A 17,266-nucleotide genomic window follows, 5' to 3' on the forward strand; every position below is an offset into this window, starting at 1 on the left:
ATAATATACGGTAGCCCTATTGAGTCGTCTACGAAACACCAATTCAAAGGAAAATAATTCATTCCAGGGCTTGTCTTTTGAAAACACGCTATCAATGAGACCACGATGCTAAACAACAAGTGACACATGTCATGTCATTTATTTACGTAACATGTATTAAGTAAATAAGTAGTCAGCTACAGATTAAAAAAAGATAATGTGATCAAAATAATCACACTATTGACATAACAGAACGATATTTTAATCACTGTATTAAACATTATGGAGTGCCCGTGAACGGGGTTGTCTTGGCTGCCTTTTATTGAACGTCTGACATAAATTGAAGACGAGAAGAGGCACTGCTTGGCCATCTATAACGATCTTCATCGTTTATATTTCCAAATTTTCAAAGCTCTTCGAAATAATTTTAGGCGGAAATTCACACAAGGCAAACATCTAGAGAACATTTTCCATTTTTCTGATAAATTCTGTAGTAAGAAATTCTAAAGAAAGAGTCATATTGCTGGTCAGGAATCAAAGTTTGGGGAGTGAAGTTTAGTAACATAAGTGTAACATAAGTAACATAAGTGTTTCTGTGAATGGTGTGTGAACAGTTAGGAGTCTTTCACTTTTACTAATGACAAATCAAACAGTTGGTACGCTCTAATTTGATATTTGTCGATATTTGCATAAATTTGCATAAACAAGACCTAAGTCTAACTTAGTGAGTAATTCAATATTTATCGCTTAAAGTGCAACCCTCCTCAAGTCTGCTAATTGCTCTGTTATATCTGTAACGCCATTATAATGTCATTAAAGGTAATATATATTTGATTTGGTTTTTATGTCATTTATTGTTTTTTTACCCGGCCTAACAAAAATGTGGAGATAAACCACAGCGACCGACATTATTCTATATTTTTTAATCTTACTCTAGATTCATTTCAATTAGATAATAAATATAAGTCTTTATAAATCTAAGATATAGGGTGAAATTTAAAGCTCTTCGCATCGGCATGCATGTTATAATGGCAGTTTTTAATTTTTACCTGTAAGCTGATATATATAAAAAAACGTATGAACTTTGCCCTTTGATGTTATTAAATGATGACGTGGAGCTGAATGCAAATGTATGTATGGATTAAACAGTCAGATTGAGCGCGCCAACGTGAGGGAGATTTAGTGCTGTTTCTTTTCGTTGGACAGGATTCATGGATTTCTCCGACGGATTGTACTGAGTGTATCACCTGGTGAGCAAGTACACCTTATACCATTTCACAATTTTGACGATTGTGAGTTGCTCAGTATAAGTCAAAATGTACTATATATTGTCTTCCTTCAAATAGAAGTGCGTCATTGTCGCTCTCCACTACACAGACTTGTGTTCATTGAGCACTGAAGGTTCACCTCCGTAGCCTATCTTCATTGGCTTTCAAAAGTTCAATAATCTGACGAAATAATTCACTTTCTTATGACGTCATCTCTTCAAATTCTATAATTTTCCTCTGTACATTTTGCTTCTTCTAGGGTCTTTCTGTGACGCCACAATCCTTCTGTTTCACTTTATGAAATATTCAGTCTTAAGACTTGTTACAGATCTCTTACAAGACTTGGGACAGAATTTTCATCCTCGGTTACAAATAGTTGACTCTATCGTATTAAGCCAGCGTGACGTTTTCTGAAGATAGAAACTTTACCCAATGTATCACGTATACCGTGAAATACAAAAAAATTCAATTTTTCCAATTTTCTGAAACCCCAACTGTATTTTATGAACCCATTCATACTGAGATAATTTGTTTACAGGCAAAGGCGTGGATATTATGGTATGATATGTGCTGCTAGGAATTCACATGCGGGATTTCATCGCAGGTTACAATGGATACATTTATAATAAGACGAAAAGAGAAAGGCAACGCTTTTTTGTTTAAAAATGAAAGAATGATGAACGGAAACTTGGAACGCCATCCTCGCAATGCTGTTGACGTCACTATAAACAGAAAGTATGACGATATATTTGGTTTGACGATATGACACTAGACGGTTCCAGTAAATACATTGGACAGTTTGAGCTGAGAAAGACGAAACCACGTGAAGTCAAACTACTTGAGTTGGTGGAACTCGGAGATGTGAAAGCTGTCTCGGATTATATCAAGGTAAACACAACAGAATTGATCCCGATTGTGAATGGTGGTGCAATGCAAATAACGAAAATCCAGACGAACGACTTCAACGCACGAGAACATGGTATACATGTAATTTCCGTCGGATACGCCGTTAAGGACGCCTTATAATCCAAAACTTACACATTGTTGTTTCCAGGGGACATCTAGACAGTCTAGATATAAAACATAAACCATACCCGGCGACGGTATACCACGAGATTTTGACCAATTCACTCCATATATGCACTCGCTATCTTTCGTGCATACATGAGGTAAACCAGTCAAAACCCAGTGGTATACCATCGCTTAGATTATTGCTATTATATAATAACACTATATTGAAATACTGTTATGAAACCTCAAAAAATAGTTTTTCTTCAGCTAAGAGCTCGCGAATCACATTACAACCAATCAGATCGCTGTACTTGCGCCATCAATATACTGCTATGATATAATAACACGCACATACAAATAAATGTCTTGAGGATGAGATCACACGTTCAACAAAAAAGTAAACTTCATCAGTTAAATGTATTTTTATTACAGTTGCTCCATCAACAGTCCTTTTTAGCTAAGCTGCCGTAAAGTCTAATGAAAGGCATCCGTGTAAATTGGTCATAGCAACTCTCTCTCTCTCTCTCTCTCTCTCTCTCTCTCTCTCTCTCTCTCTCTCTCTCTCTCTCTCTCTCTCTCTCTGTACATTTGTTTGTCTGTATGCCTATTCCGTGTTCTACCACCACGGGGGACTCCATAATCTGGCTCTTGTTTATGTTTTTATTTGCTGGTAAAATAGAATTACGGGAGCAGTACACTAATGTTTGTTGTTTGTGTCGGTGCAATCATATCGATGTCACTGCAAATAAATGTAAATGAAAACTGCCATGATTGCACTTGATCAGTTGGAAGTACTGTATAGGCAGTTATTGACTACAGGGCCGACCGTTACACTTATTCAGGCTCATATAGGAAAGAGTTAAACATTTGATCCTGTATTCCAGCTATGGAAACCAAATTTACAATATGATTGAAACAACAGCGAAAAAATCAGCGTTCTTCAATATTAATGGATATAATAATAACACAAATAACAACAACAACAACAACAACAACAACCAAATTACTGAGTTTCATGTAGTTCAATATTAAAACATAGATTTGAAAGACAAACAGGAACAGAAATAATCTAGATCGGCAAAACAAACATCTATGGTCCAACGCGTTTGAGGTATCGTAATGTTTTAGAGAAGCTGTGAAAACGTGTATGATTGCTTGTATACATTTCAAACAAAGATTGCTCTGAGAGAGGAGAGAGGAGATGCATAGGGAAACAAAATTCAGCTCAGAGGGAAATAAAAATCATCTCGGTAGGAAAGGCTGTTGACTTTCTTCCAAATTATCGATCATTTATCAGCTTTTCTTCTTCAAATAAAATCACTTCTTTTATTCAAATCCATGAATCCACCTTTCAGTATTTCACCGACATCTGACATGCACCAAAACACAATCAAGGCATAATCTCAGTGCACTAACAATAACACCCTGCATTTCGCATAATATCTATTAATAATGACATGGCAGTCCCTTCCTACCTTCATGATAATGATAAGCTAATGGGGCCACAATACCGTCCTATAAATGACGTGTTATTATTAGCCTGTCGTACACATGATTTAGGCCAAATGTTTTTGACCAAAAGCTGATGTAAAATTAATTGAATTCGAGGCAAGGCATCTCAGTCTGAGTGTTTAACAAGAACATACATGCAATGCGAAAAAGCGTAATCATTAGCATCAATTAAAAACAGTACTATTTACATTTAAATCCTGTTGACATTTTTACAATGGATAACCGAGCACATTATTGTTGTTGGCACCAACACTTGATTTAAGTATATGTTTTGCTGAAGCTATAAATATTATTCATCGCGGAGAAGCTGGTCATCGAACGACCAAACCCTGATTTCAATTTCCAAATCGAAAAGGACAGCTGCCCTTTCCTCTAAGCATACTACAATGTATGCTTGTCTATTGTTAAACTTGTAAAGAATAGTGTGCTGTTGTCGAACATCAAATATAGCAGTATGATGAAACAGTATGAAGGCAGTATTGTTTGACTTAGATGAAGACAGAACTATCACATTTAGGTGAAGGATCACTAGCAAGCTAGTGAATTAGAACGCCTGCTCTGGTTATAGTCAGTGCAAACATATAAATGTTACAAGGCGTTACCACGCTGCATGATAAGCCTTTTCAGTACTATTTGTAACTGCTCCAGTTTTATCCGTCTCTCATTAAAACAGTGGTCATGATTTATGGACACCGGCCGAGCATCAACTGCACCTCGCTGGCGGTCATTGGCGACTGGTAATAATGTGAATCATGATACGTGACATTAATATACGTCATTTGCATATTGTGTATTTATGCTCCTTTACACTGTAAATATTTTGTAAATCTCTTTCCTCCTAAAGAACACACCTGGACTCGATGTAAACTATGAATGGTTATGGCGCCATCACTTGGTCACTCCACTGCACGTAGCCGCTGAGAAGGACAATATTCACATGATCGACTTATTACTCAGATACAATGCCACTCCCTTGACAAAATCAGTCTCTTTGCGTGGTATGTAAAATCATATCATTATACCTTCGGTTATGGGTTCATTTCTAGAGCCAGAAAAACATAATTGTTCCTCGAAATAGGCATTTCCGCTTTTATTGTTTTTGATGATTGTGCGTGCGCGCGCGCGTGCGCGTGTGTGTGTTCAAAAAATGCAGCCGCAAAATCTGTCGCAATTACTTCCGACTTACAACTTTCAAAGGTGATTAATCGACGCGTGTTTTTGTCGCTCTCTGAAAAGCTGGAAGGAAATTTGACGGTCACAGAGTCAACATCCAAGAAAACACGAGGCAGTGTTTGTTTCACTTTCCAAATCCGCCGACTATTTTACTTTGACTATTTTACTCAATGATTGAATTCATTGCAGGAGAAATTATTAAAATTTTGCAATATAATGTCGAAGAGATATTATTATATTGGTGGCATGCCAAAAATTATCAATATAAACAACACGATTGGAACTAAATTGGGATAATTGGATTGGCAGAATTTCTCAAGAATTTTAGAAAATTTTCTAATTTTACACCATATTTGCTTACCATCTTTAAAATTTTATACACAATTTACGATGCTGTTGAAATCTTATGAGTAAGAATCGGTGCATGATAGTATCTAATGCAATATTGTTCAAAACATATGAACAATATTCACATTTGAATGAAAATATGAGAGTTTGTCTGTAGTTTCTTCATTACTGAAACACTAGTAATAATGTCAGTTTGTCATTTTTCCTCGACCAAAATGAAGCTTTTCGATTGGTTTACAGTTAAGTCAGTCAGGGTCTTTTAAAATGTGCCCTGACTCAATTTTATGTTTATGAAGCCTTAAATTCATGAAAAAGTCAGGGGCATTTCAAAAGTGCCCTGACTCAAATTCGTCAATTAGAGAAATTTTAAGCATTTTGTCTCATTTTTTCAGTACATTTACACAAAAATGAACTAATTTTCATAAAAATGAATCCGATGAAAGAGGTATGCAATAATCGTTGTGTCTTCGTTGTTTTGTCCGATGAGAACAATATTTCAAATTTCACACTATTTTATCATTTTGTAACATTTCAGCTGTAAAAAATTCGATTTCGTTACATTTTCCTAATAATTACTCTCATCCAATTTTCCCAAATTAGTTCCAATCGTGTTAAACGTATTTTAAAGCGTCAGTTACATCCGTATAAAGTTATTTTTCCCGCCAATCATCTGTCTATTTACACACAACTCAAAAAGGCAACATTGAGAGCTTGATGGACTGAAGTTAGAATCGTCTTATTTTCAATCTTCAAGAAATTGTAATTTCCGGCTTCATTGAAGTCAAAGAAATATGAAAGTCAAATCTAATATCAAAGATGAAGCGTTTAGCAGTAACACCGATGACAAATCTTATGTTACTAAAACAACCAACACACCTATTGCTAAGTTACCAAACTTATGTCGTCATTTAAAATACATCAACAGAGAAATATGAACGGATGGACTACTACGAAGACTATGAAGATGTCGTCTTGAGTTTTCAGAGATTGAAGTGCTATGAAGCCAGATCAAGCATAGCTTACATAGCATTGAACAGCGAGGACATTCTCATGGAAGCGTTTCAGCTGCGGGTGGAACTTCAGAAAAATTACTCTGACAGCAAGATTGAAGGCTTTTATATGGTAAAATTTAGTTCTGTAGTTTTCAGTTCCAAGATTTGCTAAAAATGATAAATATGGTAGTCGTCTGCGGCCTTGGTTGTTGTTGTTGTTGTATTGCCACCATTGGATGTCACGTACACATGCATACGTAACGACAAGTGAGCGGCTAAACGAAGATGTTTCAGTAATACTAAGGGAGCCGTCACTATTTACGTCCTGGGGGTCGGAGGAATGTGATGGGGTCACTCAAAAAATTGAAAACGTCAAGGGGTTGCTCAAAATGTGGAGAGGAAGAAGGAGAGTTACTCAATTTTTGGTGCAAAATTAATTGAAACACCTCTCAAATTGCACCATTGCACATATCAATTTCTAAAACAAAATTTTGGTGCGAGAGGGGGACACCCCCTGTCGTGCTCTCCCTCTTGGGATGTTCTGACAGTTTCACTGGTTAAAAACAAATTGAAAACACCTCTCAGATTGCACCAGGCTGCACCATTGCACACGACAATTAATCAATTTTTTCAAAGGATCTACGACAAAACTAAACTATTGTGATATTTTCATTGACTTCAGGCTTTTCATTAGAAGCTAGCAGATTGAGAAATGACACCAGATGGTCATACATTTTGCATTCCAGCATATTCTTTGGTCTTCAATCTCTGGCAAACTGAGAACTGTTTTTTACAAAATGTATGGTCATTGATTGGTTGCTGAATATTGTGACTCAAACACTAATCATGCAAAAATATCATAAAAATACAGTGTTCAAAGTCATTTTCAAGCAATTTTATTGCAAAATCAATTGAAACACCTCAGATTGTACCATCACACACATCAAGTTCTCGAAATTTACCATGCGAGAGGGGGCGCCACCCTTGTGCTCTCCCCCTTGGGATGTTCCAACAGTTTAACTTGGTAAAAGAGCAAATTAAAACACCTCTTAGATTGCAGACTGCACCATTGCACACAGTTTCTCAAAATTTTCCGCGCAAGATAGGGCACCCCCTCCGACAATTTCCCCCTCAGCCTCTTGCGTTTTCTCCCCCTGTACTTTCAAATTCTGCCCAGTCAGATATCCTGGTGAAAAACTTATCATGATACTCATCCAAATTAAACAATATTACATGATTGGATACTTGTTATAGCGTGGGCTTTTATATCTGTATTTTGTTATCACTTTGAATTTCATTTTGTTGGTCTCACCTTTTTCAACCGTCATGAGATAACCGATACTAATCTAGCGATTAGGTACAGCAGGATTTGAAAGGTATTTAATATTGCTGTATTTTTGTAAAGTTAACAAATACATGTATCGGTATTTCACTCTTCTAAGTTGGGGGGGGGGGGTTTCAGTCAAAATTTCACAGTTAGAGAGGAGGGGTTACTCAAATTCATCATGGTTGGCAAAGGGGGTTACTGGAAATTTCGGAGTTTCCGACGAAATTCCTCCGAACCCCCCTACGGGCCATAATAATGACGGCTCCCTAAAGTTTGCTTATAGGAGCGGCTCTTTAAAACATTTGCAATGTGCAATAAACGCTTTTTTGGAGCGCAAGACGCCTCCTCTAGGTCTGGTATAATCATGCTTTCAAGATATCTGAACATTATCGTTAAAGGTATTATGAACATTATATTTAACATCTTCGTGTGAATTTATTGCATAATGGATTGTGTGGCACTTACATAATAAAAGGATGATATAAAAAAAACCCCATTTTTTACCGAATGAGTAGCCTAATACATCATAATGCTATGTATGATATGATAATTATCAAATACATATTTTGCCTCCATCTAGCATGACTATAAACGACTCCGTGACAAGGTTGAACAATTCGCTGTTGATATATTGAATTGTTGTGACAGTCTGTCTGAAATAGCTGTGTTGTTACATGGACGATCACAATGTTGTGCACGGTGTTGTGGAGGGCGGGCCAACGCCGACTGTTGTTTTGGACAAGAGCGTGAGAAATGGATGAATCTAAGCAAGGCAATAGAAACGGAACATAGAACCGTATGTATACAATCTTACAGAAGATCAAACTTTCCTGATGTTATTGATTATATTGTGTACGTAAGCGTTGTGACAGAGGCAGCAAAGTTATTCTGTGTTGAGGAGTTCCAATCTAAAATGTACATTCAACTGCACGTGGATTTGTTTCCACTTATTTCAATTTTTTGGCGTTTTAGAGAAGACAATGTAAGCATCGCATACAAAATAGGATTTGACGACTTACAGGTACGCAGCAGCAGTGGCTAATTCCATTGACGCTACCAAATTTCAGGATAAGCAGGTCGTATGAACTAAATGCTGACTCAGCAGGTTTTTCGAGCGCTTGGTCAACAAACCACTTTTTTCTTCCTATATCTGAATCAGTTGCAAATGACAGTTTTGGAAATGTAGACAGAAACTAAAATGACAATACTTCACTCTTAATTAGTCTCATACTCTTCTGAATGCTGAGATTTGTAGCAAAGAAATGAACTTGATGAAATCCAAAACTATAGTCTATTTCTACTGGGTGTGTTTCATGAAAGTAAAAATGAGAACACTCATTCTTCTCATTACTGTTCTTGTCTGCTCACTGTAATCTACAACACATACAATTATGAAAGAATTGCAGTCACTCTAATTTTTTCTCATCTTTTATTCATTAGTCTTGCTTCTTTTCAGTTTGTTGCTGACGAAAAATGTCAACAAATAATATTGCGAGAATGGACGAGGAAATCTGGATCAACGAAACATGATCAAAAATTCGCACTTGGATGGAGAAAATTCATGAAAATTATCTGTTTTTTGTTTTCGTTTTTTCTCCTGCAGCCTGTAGTTGCGCTGATCTGTATCTTGTGGCCTTATTGCAGATTGGCTGAGGTTGTCTTTTGCCCGATCATAACGTCTTACATTCACCAGCTGTCTTATCTAACTTTCCTCGTCATTCATCTCTACGTTTCCATCATTTTACTCATCCCTGAAATAACATATCAGCAGTGGGTTGCCAAGGTTCACAATCAAGGTGATTACGTCATCCTGATTTACATACCACTCGTGTATCATGTGCTATGGGTGTTAGGGTCATGTCTCCAAGTAACGCGCACGATCATCTATAAAGGTTTCAGGAAGCATTTCTCGCAGCTATCTAACGTAATGATTATAATTTGGTATCTCATAAATGTAGCAATGTATGTTGAGAGCACTCTAGCGTTTTTCGGCATCATTGGTCTTTCTACGGTGAGAACACGCTGGTTACTTGCTCTGAGTATAATTATTGGTGTTAGTCTTGTTTTGAAATTACTGCAGAACGAGACGTTTCTCGGAAAACTGATTATTTCATTCAAGAAAATGATACCAGATGTAACTCGTTTCTTTATCGTATTTGTCATCGTCGGATTGTCCTTTGCAGCAACTCTGTACATCTTTTATTACGAAGTTGATTATAGTGATTCAAAAGTATATAGGTAAGACAATGTGTTATTTAATTTTAAAAATATTACTTCTTCCATTTTCCGTCTTATGTCTTTGTGTTAGTAAGATAATCGGGGGTAAAGGAAATTTATCGGACAATGGACATATGCATTGCTCGTTAAATAATATAAAACTAGCTCAATTTCGGGGTCATGACCCTCACCTAATTCTGAAATGGAGGTCATGATACAAGTCCTTCGTACTTTGCCCACTCTGCAAACTTACAACAGGTTCAGTCATAGAAGTTTTGACGAAGACAGCACGACGTTACCCAAAACAGTTGTCAAACCCTTCGTTTTGGTTTTATTCGTTTTTCCTTGAAGTCTTTGGTTTGTAATTTTAAAGGTGGTATAAAATTTGATGTTGGATTACGTAGTTCTTTTCAATTACAGTAACCTCGACTGATCAGTGATTCCAAATAAGCCCTGACTCGACTGTAGTAAACATAAAGTTACTTTTTTCGCGATATGAAAGTGCACAAAGGGCTGAAATCATGGATTATGTTATCAGTGGAATTGACAAGTGAGCTCCCTTTTAAAATTTGTCTACAGAACACTATATCGCCGCTTTAATATGTGCAAAATGTCTTTCACATTTTGAATTGCCGCCCTCAAGAATACCTCAAAAAAGGAAATCTGTTTTATTTTCATTCTATTTTAGTTTTAAAAGTACTGCAGAGAGGATAATATGGACGCTGTATGGAATTCAGAACATTGACCCCCTTGTCATAACAAATGCATCCGCCTCTGTCCACGCCGAATTACATCCATTAAAACATCCCATACAGTTGGAGAATACGACAGCAGATAACGAACCATTATTGTCACCAAATGATTATTTTGTCATCCAAACATCAGGCATCCTTCTCTATTGGGCAAACAGCACATTAATATTCATTGTGTTGTTGAATTTATTCATCGCTATGATGTCTGACACATACACACGGATACAGGTGAGTGAGTGCTAACTATACTTAACATTACTAACAGGTACCGATTGAAATCTAGCCACTGTGTTTTTATCATTGTTAACAAAGAACACATGATAGTTCAATATCATTATCAATACAGTTTATTAATCTAGGTGAACAATAATCGAATTTAGCAAAGGTTCATCTTTACATAATACTAATTTCTTTTCTGGTGACTTATTTCTGTTTGGATGACGTCACACGCAATGGGTTGCCCAGGAAGGAATAGAATGTGATTGGAGATTTGAACGAGTACGTCATATGATGACGTACATTGACAGTGGAATCAAGTGGAATTTACCATCGCCATACAATCTGATTGCATGGCCATGGTATTGTATTTTACAACACATTGAACGGCGCCGTGGCAGTGCAATACGGGTCATTGATGAGGTATGAAAGTTTCATTAATAACTTTTAATTTTGTGTGGTCATTTTTAGGCATACTGTGATCTGTACATGTTATCGCTCTCTTAATATGTACTTGGAGACATTCTAATAATTACACAAAACATCGTACGTGAGAAAAGCGTCAACATTCTTTTATACGAAATAACAAGTGGCAGAGTGTTTAATCCATTCCATATTCCACTAGAGACTTCTTGTTTTATAATTCAACAATATATATATTCTCTCTCTCTCTCTCTCTCTCTCTCTCTCTCTCTCTCTCTCTCTCTCTCTCTCTCTCTCTCTCTCTCTCTCTCTCTCTCTCTCTCTCTCTCTGTGTTTGATTTATCGTGTACACTTCATTTCCGTCCATAGGAGCAATCACAGAAATTTTCAAAGAAGAAACTGCCTTACGACACGGTAGGTGTTTCATTCGCTTACCGCATAAAACTAAACAATTACACGCAGTATCCCGTTCCTATCTAATATTGAGATTCACATTAGGTTGAAATGTTAATAGAGAGTAAAGAAGCGAGTGCCAATAGATTAGTCTATTTTGTGTCGAGCCCTCATTTCAAGTTTTAAAAGTAAAAGTACATTCGGAATGAGGGCTACACACTAGGTACATGAATCAATACGTATGCATTCTCTGAGAATTACTACAAAGCAATTGTCAGCGCATGCGTGCATCTGCCTAATTTTCCGTCTTTGAAAAATATGAAAATAACACTATGCCTTGAAAGTGTAACAGTAGTTGAAATTATTACGCTTCGAGACGGAAACTAGCAACAAAACTGCATCAAACTGCTTACAACATAATTTGCAAATTATGTTGTAAGCAGTTCGACACAGTTTTGTTGTGATGCTCAGACCTAGGTCGTCTCGTTGGGCAACAATGCTGTGTTTGATATGACCATGGTATGACGAATTACTGTTGGGTTTAACCGAACAGCTTCATCGCTCGTCGAGTTCCTTTTCACATGAATGTGATTTGTTGTTCAATGATTACTTCTTCCGACTTGATTCAGGTTAATATCCTGCTTTCATCAATATGAAAAATTAACAAATCTGAATGACTCCGAGTCGAACATTTTGAAAAGGCGGCAAACCCACCATCATGATTAATGACGATTTTCTTTTCTGTATGTTTGCATTATCACAGCTAAACAAGGCTGCATAGTAATATCCAGAATGTCTTTGTTTACTCGCCTTTTCAGCTTATGAAGATTCTACTTTACAGATATTTCAAAAAACGAGATGAAAACGGCACGGGAAATGTCTGATTTTAAAAGAAATCAAGGAGACGTTATCACACTTAAAGTAAAATATATTTGTACGGCACCATACTCATGAGTGAGAATGTCTATCATAGAGATTGCAAAATAATGGCGCATTGGAAGTGCATTGAACACCTCGATATTATCGTGTTCATAGTTATAGTTTTGTACAGAAACATTTTGTATTTGTGTTGTCAATGTAATTATGTAGTAAAGACCTAAAGGTTATTTACAATTTATTCAGAGAACAGTGAGCTATGTCAAAGCAAGGGCTGTTTGCTGCGCAATATTTACAATGCCATGCGCATTTTGTCATTAAAAAGAAGTTTTTGAGTTGTATTTTTACAATTATTTTGCTTCATTGATGAGATTGTTCATGAAGTTCTAACGAAATATGATAGTAAGAGCAGCATGATGTAAAAGTTTCTTGTCTAAAATGAAATATGTCTTGGAATTGTGTTGTAAGGAAAGAATTATAGACATCTTAGGCGTGTAAATAAGGCAGTGTAAGACAAACAAAGACAAGATTGAACTGGTACAGGGCCCCAAGCCAATGGGCTTGGATCTTTATTGGTTTCGTTCTGGGTTTTCTCCTTATTCTGCCAATTATCTGCCAACCTAGATCTGGAAAACTGCAGCATAGAAACTTCTCAAACTCGGCACAGTGATCCGGGCCAATTCGAAGCGGTGCACCTAACCTTTGTTAATTCCGTCATGATGTCGGCTGGTGACCATATTGGATTTTTACAAAACCTAAAAGTGGCTTCTCCTGATGACCTAGGGGTCTGATTGATTTGAAATTTTGGTATAGCAAGCAAGCATGTAAGCATGCCCTCACTTCCTTAAAATTTGCTATAAAATAGCTAGCGGTCATGTGACCTTGGCCGCTTTGGCGGCCACATTGGACTTTGCTGAAAATGTCGAAAAATTGCAAAATGTTTTGTCTCAAAAACCAAAAGCGTGTTTGAGCTTTAATTTGTATGCTGTATTTTCAGATGCAGTGTTTCAAAAATTTTAACACTGTTACGTTCCAAACAATTGAGCAAAATGGCCGCCAAGATCAAAGCTGCCGTACCTCTTTAATTATGTTCATATCTAATTTTAGGCGACCAGTACTTGCCGGATGAATGTTCTTTGGTAGATAATGGTCGGGACAAGGCCAAATACTTTTACAAACATTTTTTTGTAATTTTCTGATGACCCGTGGATTACCCTTTAGATGCCCAATTATTTACTGTATTTGATATCTCATTCTACACCCTTAAAAAGTACTTGAAAGTTGACATTTTGTGTCTGAGAGTCATAAAGGGATGACAGTCTTTTGCAAACCTTGGCAAACTGGCTACAATGCTAAGTGAACCTATATTTCATTAATTATATGCATACCTAATTCCTGGCTACACATTAAGGTTAGAGCGATGGTTTTTGATGGATGTGGTTAAGTGTAGGACCGAAATTTTTACTCAAAATCTCGGTTGACCTATGACCTACTTTCGCATATCTCAGCCTGCGCAAGACCTGGTATTTGGTGACATATGGCACTACATTATCTCCTAAATACTTCACAGTATCAAAGGCACACGAGCTGCAACTTTTGGCATTATTTCCATGATTTTATATTTAGATTAAAATTAGTTCATAGAAATGTTCTTACTGAGAGATGTTTACTCAAGTATAATTATCCACAGAGTGGGACTGCATGTGGAGGTTTCAGTAAGACAAATAATAAATAGGTGCCACACCCAAATATGGCCGCCTTCATACAACTGCATGATAAACAGCATGAATGGTGCATGTACAAATTTGAATCTTTACAAATACAACATGGTGCAACCCACTGAAACGACGGGAATGGGATTCACTCCACTTTGACAAAACATTCTCCGTTTTTTACCTAATATGGCAAGATTTTGAAAGTGGCGGTTAATTTAAAATGAACAAAAATCTGTTCTGCAATTTCTGCAATTTCTGCAATTTCTTGCCTATTCTACCACAAGAAAATGTCGTTGAGGCATAGTTAATGACTATGTCGTTAAATTTGTAGATTGCAATAAATATCTGAGGAAATTGTAGGTATCTTGATGGTTGACAAATTTCGCAGAGTTGCAGCTCATGGGCCTTTAATTCTACACTATATATTTGTGCTCGAGTGACGACAATTTTTGATGGGTATGTGTTAAAATGGGACCAAAATCTGTCCCACACATTTGCCGTGACCTTTGATCTTCTTTTGTATATCTAAATGACTGCTAAATCGCTTGGGCTCTGGAAAAGTTGCTTGCTGCTTTAATTTTTATTTCAATTATTCTGAGATTCGGTGTTTCACATTAAGCATATTAATTAGTCACAACCTGTGACTATTAACAACCAGCATTTTTGTGTTATGGCAAATGGTACTGTTTTGAATGCAGAATTGGGTTATCTAAAATTGGCTGCAAAAAATTACGGTGTGTTGAGTATGTGAAGCCAGTATGACGGAGATTAACATACATTGTTGGCGAAAGTTAACTGCGTTGACAACATTAGGCCTGCTATGGCGCTTTGTTAATTTTGTGATTGCAAAAGAACATTTGTTTTGCTTGTGTGTGTTAGTTTGTTTTGTTTGTGCTAGTTGTTGCTTTTTCAGTGAGCTAGAACACACATTGACATTTAAGTTTATGGGTAACCATGCTTTCTTAGTTTTTGCTGTCAATGTGTTGGTGTGGGCCTTTCTAAATAATAAGGAGTTGGAATATTGCGATGTGCTCTGAAATCATTGCATTAAATATACTTTGAACATGTCGGAGAAAGACTATATTTTAAAGATATTAAATAATTAAACACTTAATTACGACTAATTACGATCGATTTACTCGTCTTTTACCATACGGGACAGGAATTCGTGAATTTGTAAAGCAGTACAATATGTGTTGTGTTCTTCGGTACACAAAAACCCAAGTTTTCCGACATCGTAGTAATTTCTGGGCGCGCTTCTGAGATCTAGATATTGCATGACCGTTTCCGGTTTTGAGAGGACATACTCAAAGGTTTGGCATTACTCCGCTTGTACCTTCGACAAATCATTCACTGGACCCAACTCTACAACCAGAAGTGAAAAGAAACCATCCACAAGATCCAACAAACCAGCTGAGAAAGTCAACAGACGAGGAGTTTTATTAAACTGTGAAAATTGGCTTAAAATGTACATAAGCAAATTTTATCATCATTTTTGCAAAACATGATGAAGTTATCGGCAGGAGCGTATAAACAAAACATGAATGCTATAGGACAATTGTTGAATAGATCATGATTTTTTTATCAGAAATATGAAAATTTTGTCCTCGAAAACTAACATATTAATGATGTCAAATAATGCTATGGCAATTTGAATACAGGTGAGAAAAATAATCTCTACGGACACATATCAAGCAGTATCCATCATATTTGGTTGAGTGATTTTCAAGTTTTAAGTTCCAAATCGGTCAACGTAGGAACGAAACGACAGACTGATGAAAATGACAAATAAATATAGAAAATTTAACTTTTTTCACGGGGTCCGACGCTGTTCCCTGTTTCGTGACATGCGCAGAGCCTTCGCTGACACATCCTCGCGAGCCAGGGCTTTGTTTTCCGCTAAATGAATCTACACACAACAGTAAGGCGTGCAGCTGTTGCCGTGAAGGGCGATTGTGGTTTACGATGACGAGCTGCAGTGATACTTGGTGGGGTTTTGTAACCATGGATACACAGTCGTGTATCATAGGTTGTATATTTTTCTACAAAAATGTAATAACTTATATAAAAAGGTCTTATTATATTAATATTATGAAACATACCGTAACCTTGTGGTTTTCGCCATACCGAAGCTTTAGAATCGGTAATATGAACTTCAAGTGCCAGGGTGAAATAACTGCCACGTTTATCGGCTTGGAGGGAATCCCCCGTTCACGGGTCACTTGAGTTCTCGTGTGCATAAAATGCACCTGCGGCATATGCGCACACGCCATCCACGATTCAGTCAAGAAATGGACAGTCATGAATAATCTGTCTATGCCTTTGCCCATGAAACCATTTTCTTTCTCAAATCTTGTTGGCAAAACGGGAAACAATTACTCCTCACCAACCTGTCTTTGGCTTCCTCTCTGCTTCAACATAGACTGCTGCCCTCTCATCTGCGTCAAAAATCCTCCTTTATCATGTTTACCTGCATTTTCGTCTTGGATAACTTGATTTTGATCCGTGTAGAGAGGATCCTCATTCAACTATCATTTGCGCTGTCAGGAAATCAAAGTTCGTAACCCGTGCATGCGGTGATCGTCTTCAATGAAATAACTCAAAGTAAAAAGATAGGTCAAAGGAGTCTGCATGTTTAATTTTCCTCGTTTTCTACGAATATTATGGTGCGTAGACGAAATGGCAATGAGATATAGCTTGTTACCTTTTCTTTCAGCAAGCATTTCAACAAACTAAAACAATACTTTCCTTTTTATTTATCCAAAAATAGTTCTAATCCTTTTTTTACGAACACCTGTTGCAACGAACGTGCACGAGAATCAAAAACAGTCAGCCTATTCGTCCCAAATCTGAAATCCAGATGGAGAAACCCTCCTTGTCAACCATTTACACCCTACAAACACATCTCTTACACATAAATGACCCGAGGTTACCGCTGAGAGCATATTATCCGGACTCTCTCGAATAAAAATTAGAGGGGGGAAAGTAAGTTAGGATTTCTTCTGAAATTTATACGCAAACTAGGTATCGATGATGTAATTTTATATATTTCATTTGGACAGCT

At 36.9% G+C, this 17,266-nt stretch overlaps 1 protein-coding gene across 1 annotated transcript; it reads left to right on the plus strand.

Moving 5' to 3' along the window:
* Positions 1 to 1,093: 1,093 nt before the first annotated feature.
* Positions 1,094 to 12,931, plus strand: LOC139139768 (short transient receptor potential channel 4-like). Its single transcript, XM_070708673.1, has 10 exons — positions 1,094 to 1,229; positions 1,786 to 2,135; positions 4,615 to 4,768; positions 6,217 to 6,413; positions 8,191 to 8,406; positions 9,067 to 9,848; positions 10,516 to 10,807; positions 11,045 to 11,218; positions 11,588 to 11,632; positions 12,430 to 12,931. Exons 2-10 carry the CDS (start codon positions 2,010 to 2,012, stop codon positions 12,493 to 12,495), a joined length of 2,052 nt encoding a protein of 683 aa, XP_070564774.1. The 5' UTR covers positions 1,094 to 1,229; positions 1,786 to 2,009; the 3' UTR covers positions 12,496 to 12,931.
* The last annotated feature ends 4,335 nt before the right edge of the window (positions 12,932 to 17,266 follow it).

Source organism: Ptychodera flava, chromosome 9, assembly GCF_041260155.1.
Source record: "Ptychodera flava strain L36383 chromosome 9, AS_Pfla_20210202, whole genome shotgun sequence".
Taxonomy (NCBI): Eukaryota; Metazoa; Hemichordata; class Enteropneusta; family Ptychoderidae; genus Ptychodera; species Ptychodera flava.

Coding starts and splice junctions, on each gene's coding strand:
- LOC139139768 (XM_070708673.1), top strand. CDS start 2,010: ATGACACTAGACGGTTCCAGTAAATACATTGGACAGTTTGAGCTGAGA. Junction 6,414..8,190: donor AGATTGAAGGCTTTTATATG/GTAAAATTTAGT, acceptor GCCTCCATCTAG/CATGACTATAAACGACTCCG. Junction 11,633..12,429: donor AGAAACTGCCTTACGACACG/GTAGGTGTTTCA, acceptor TCGCCTTTTCAG/CTTATGAAGATTCTACTTTA.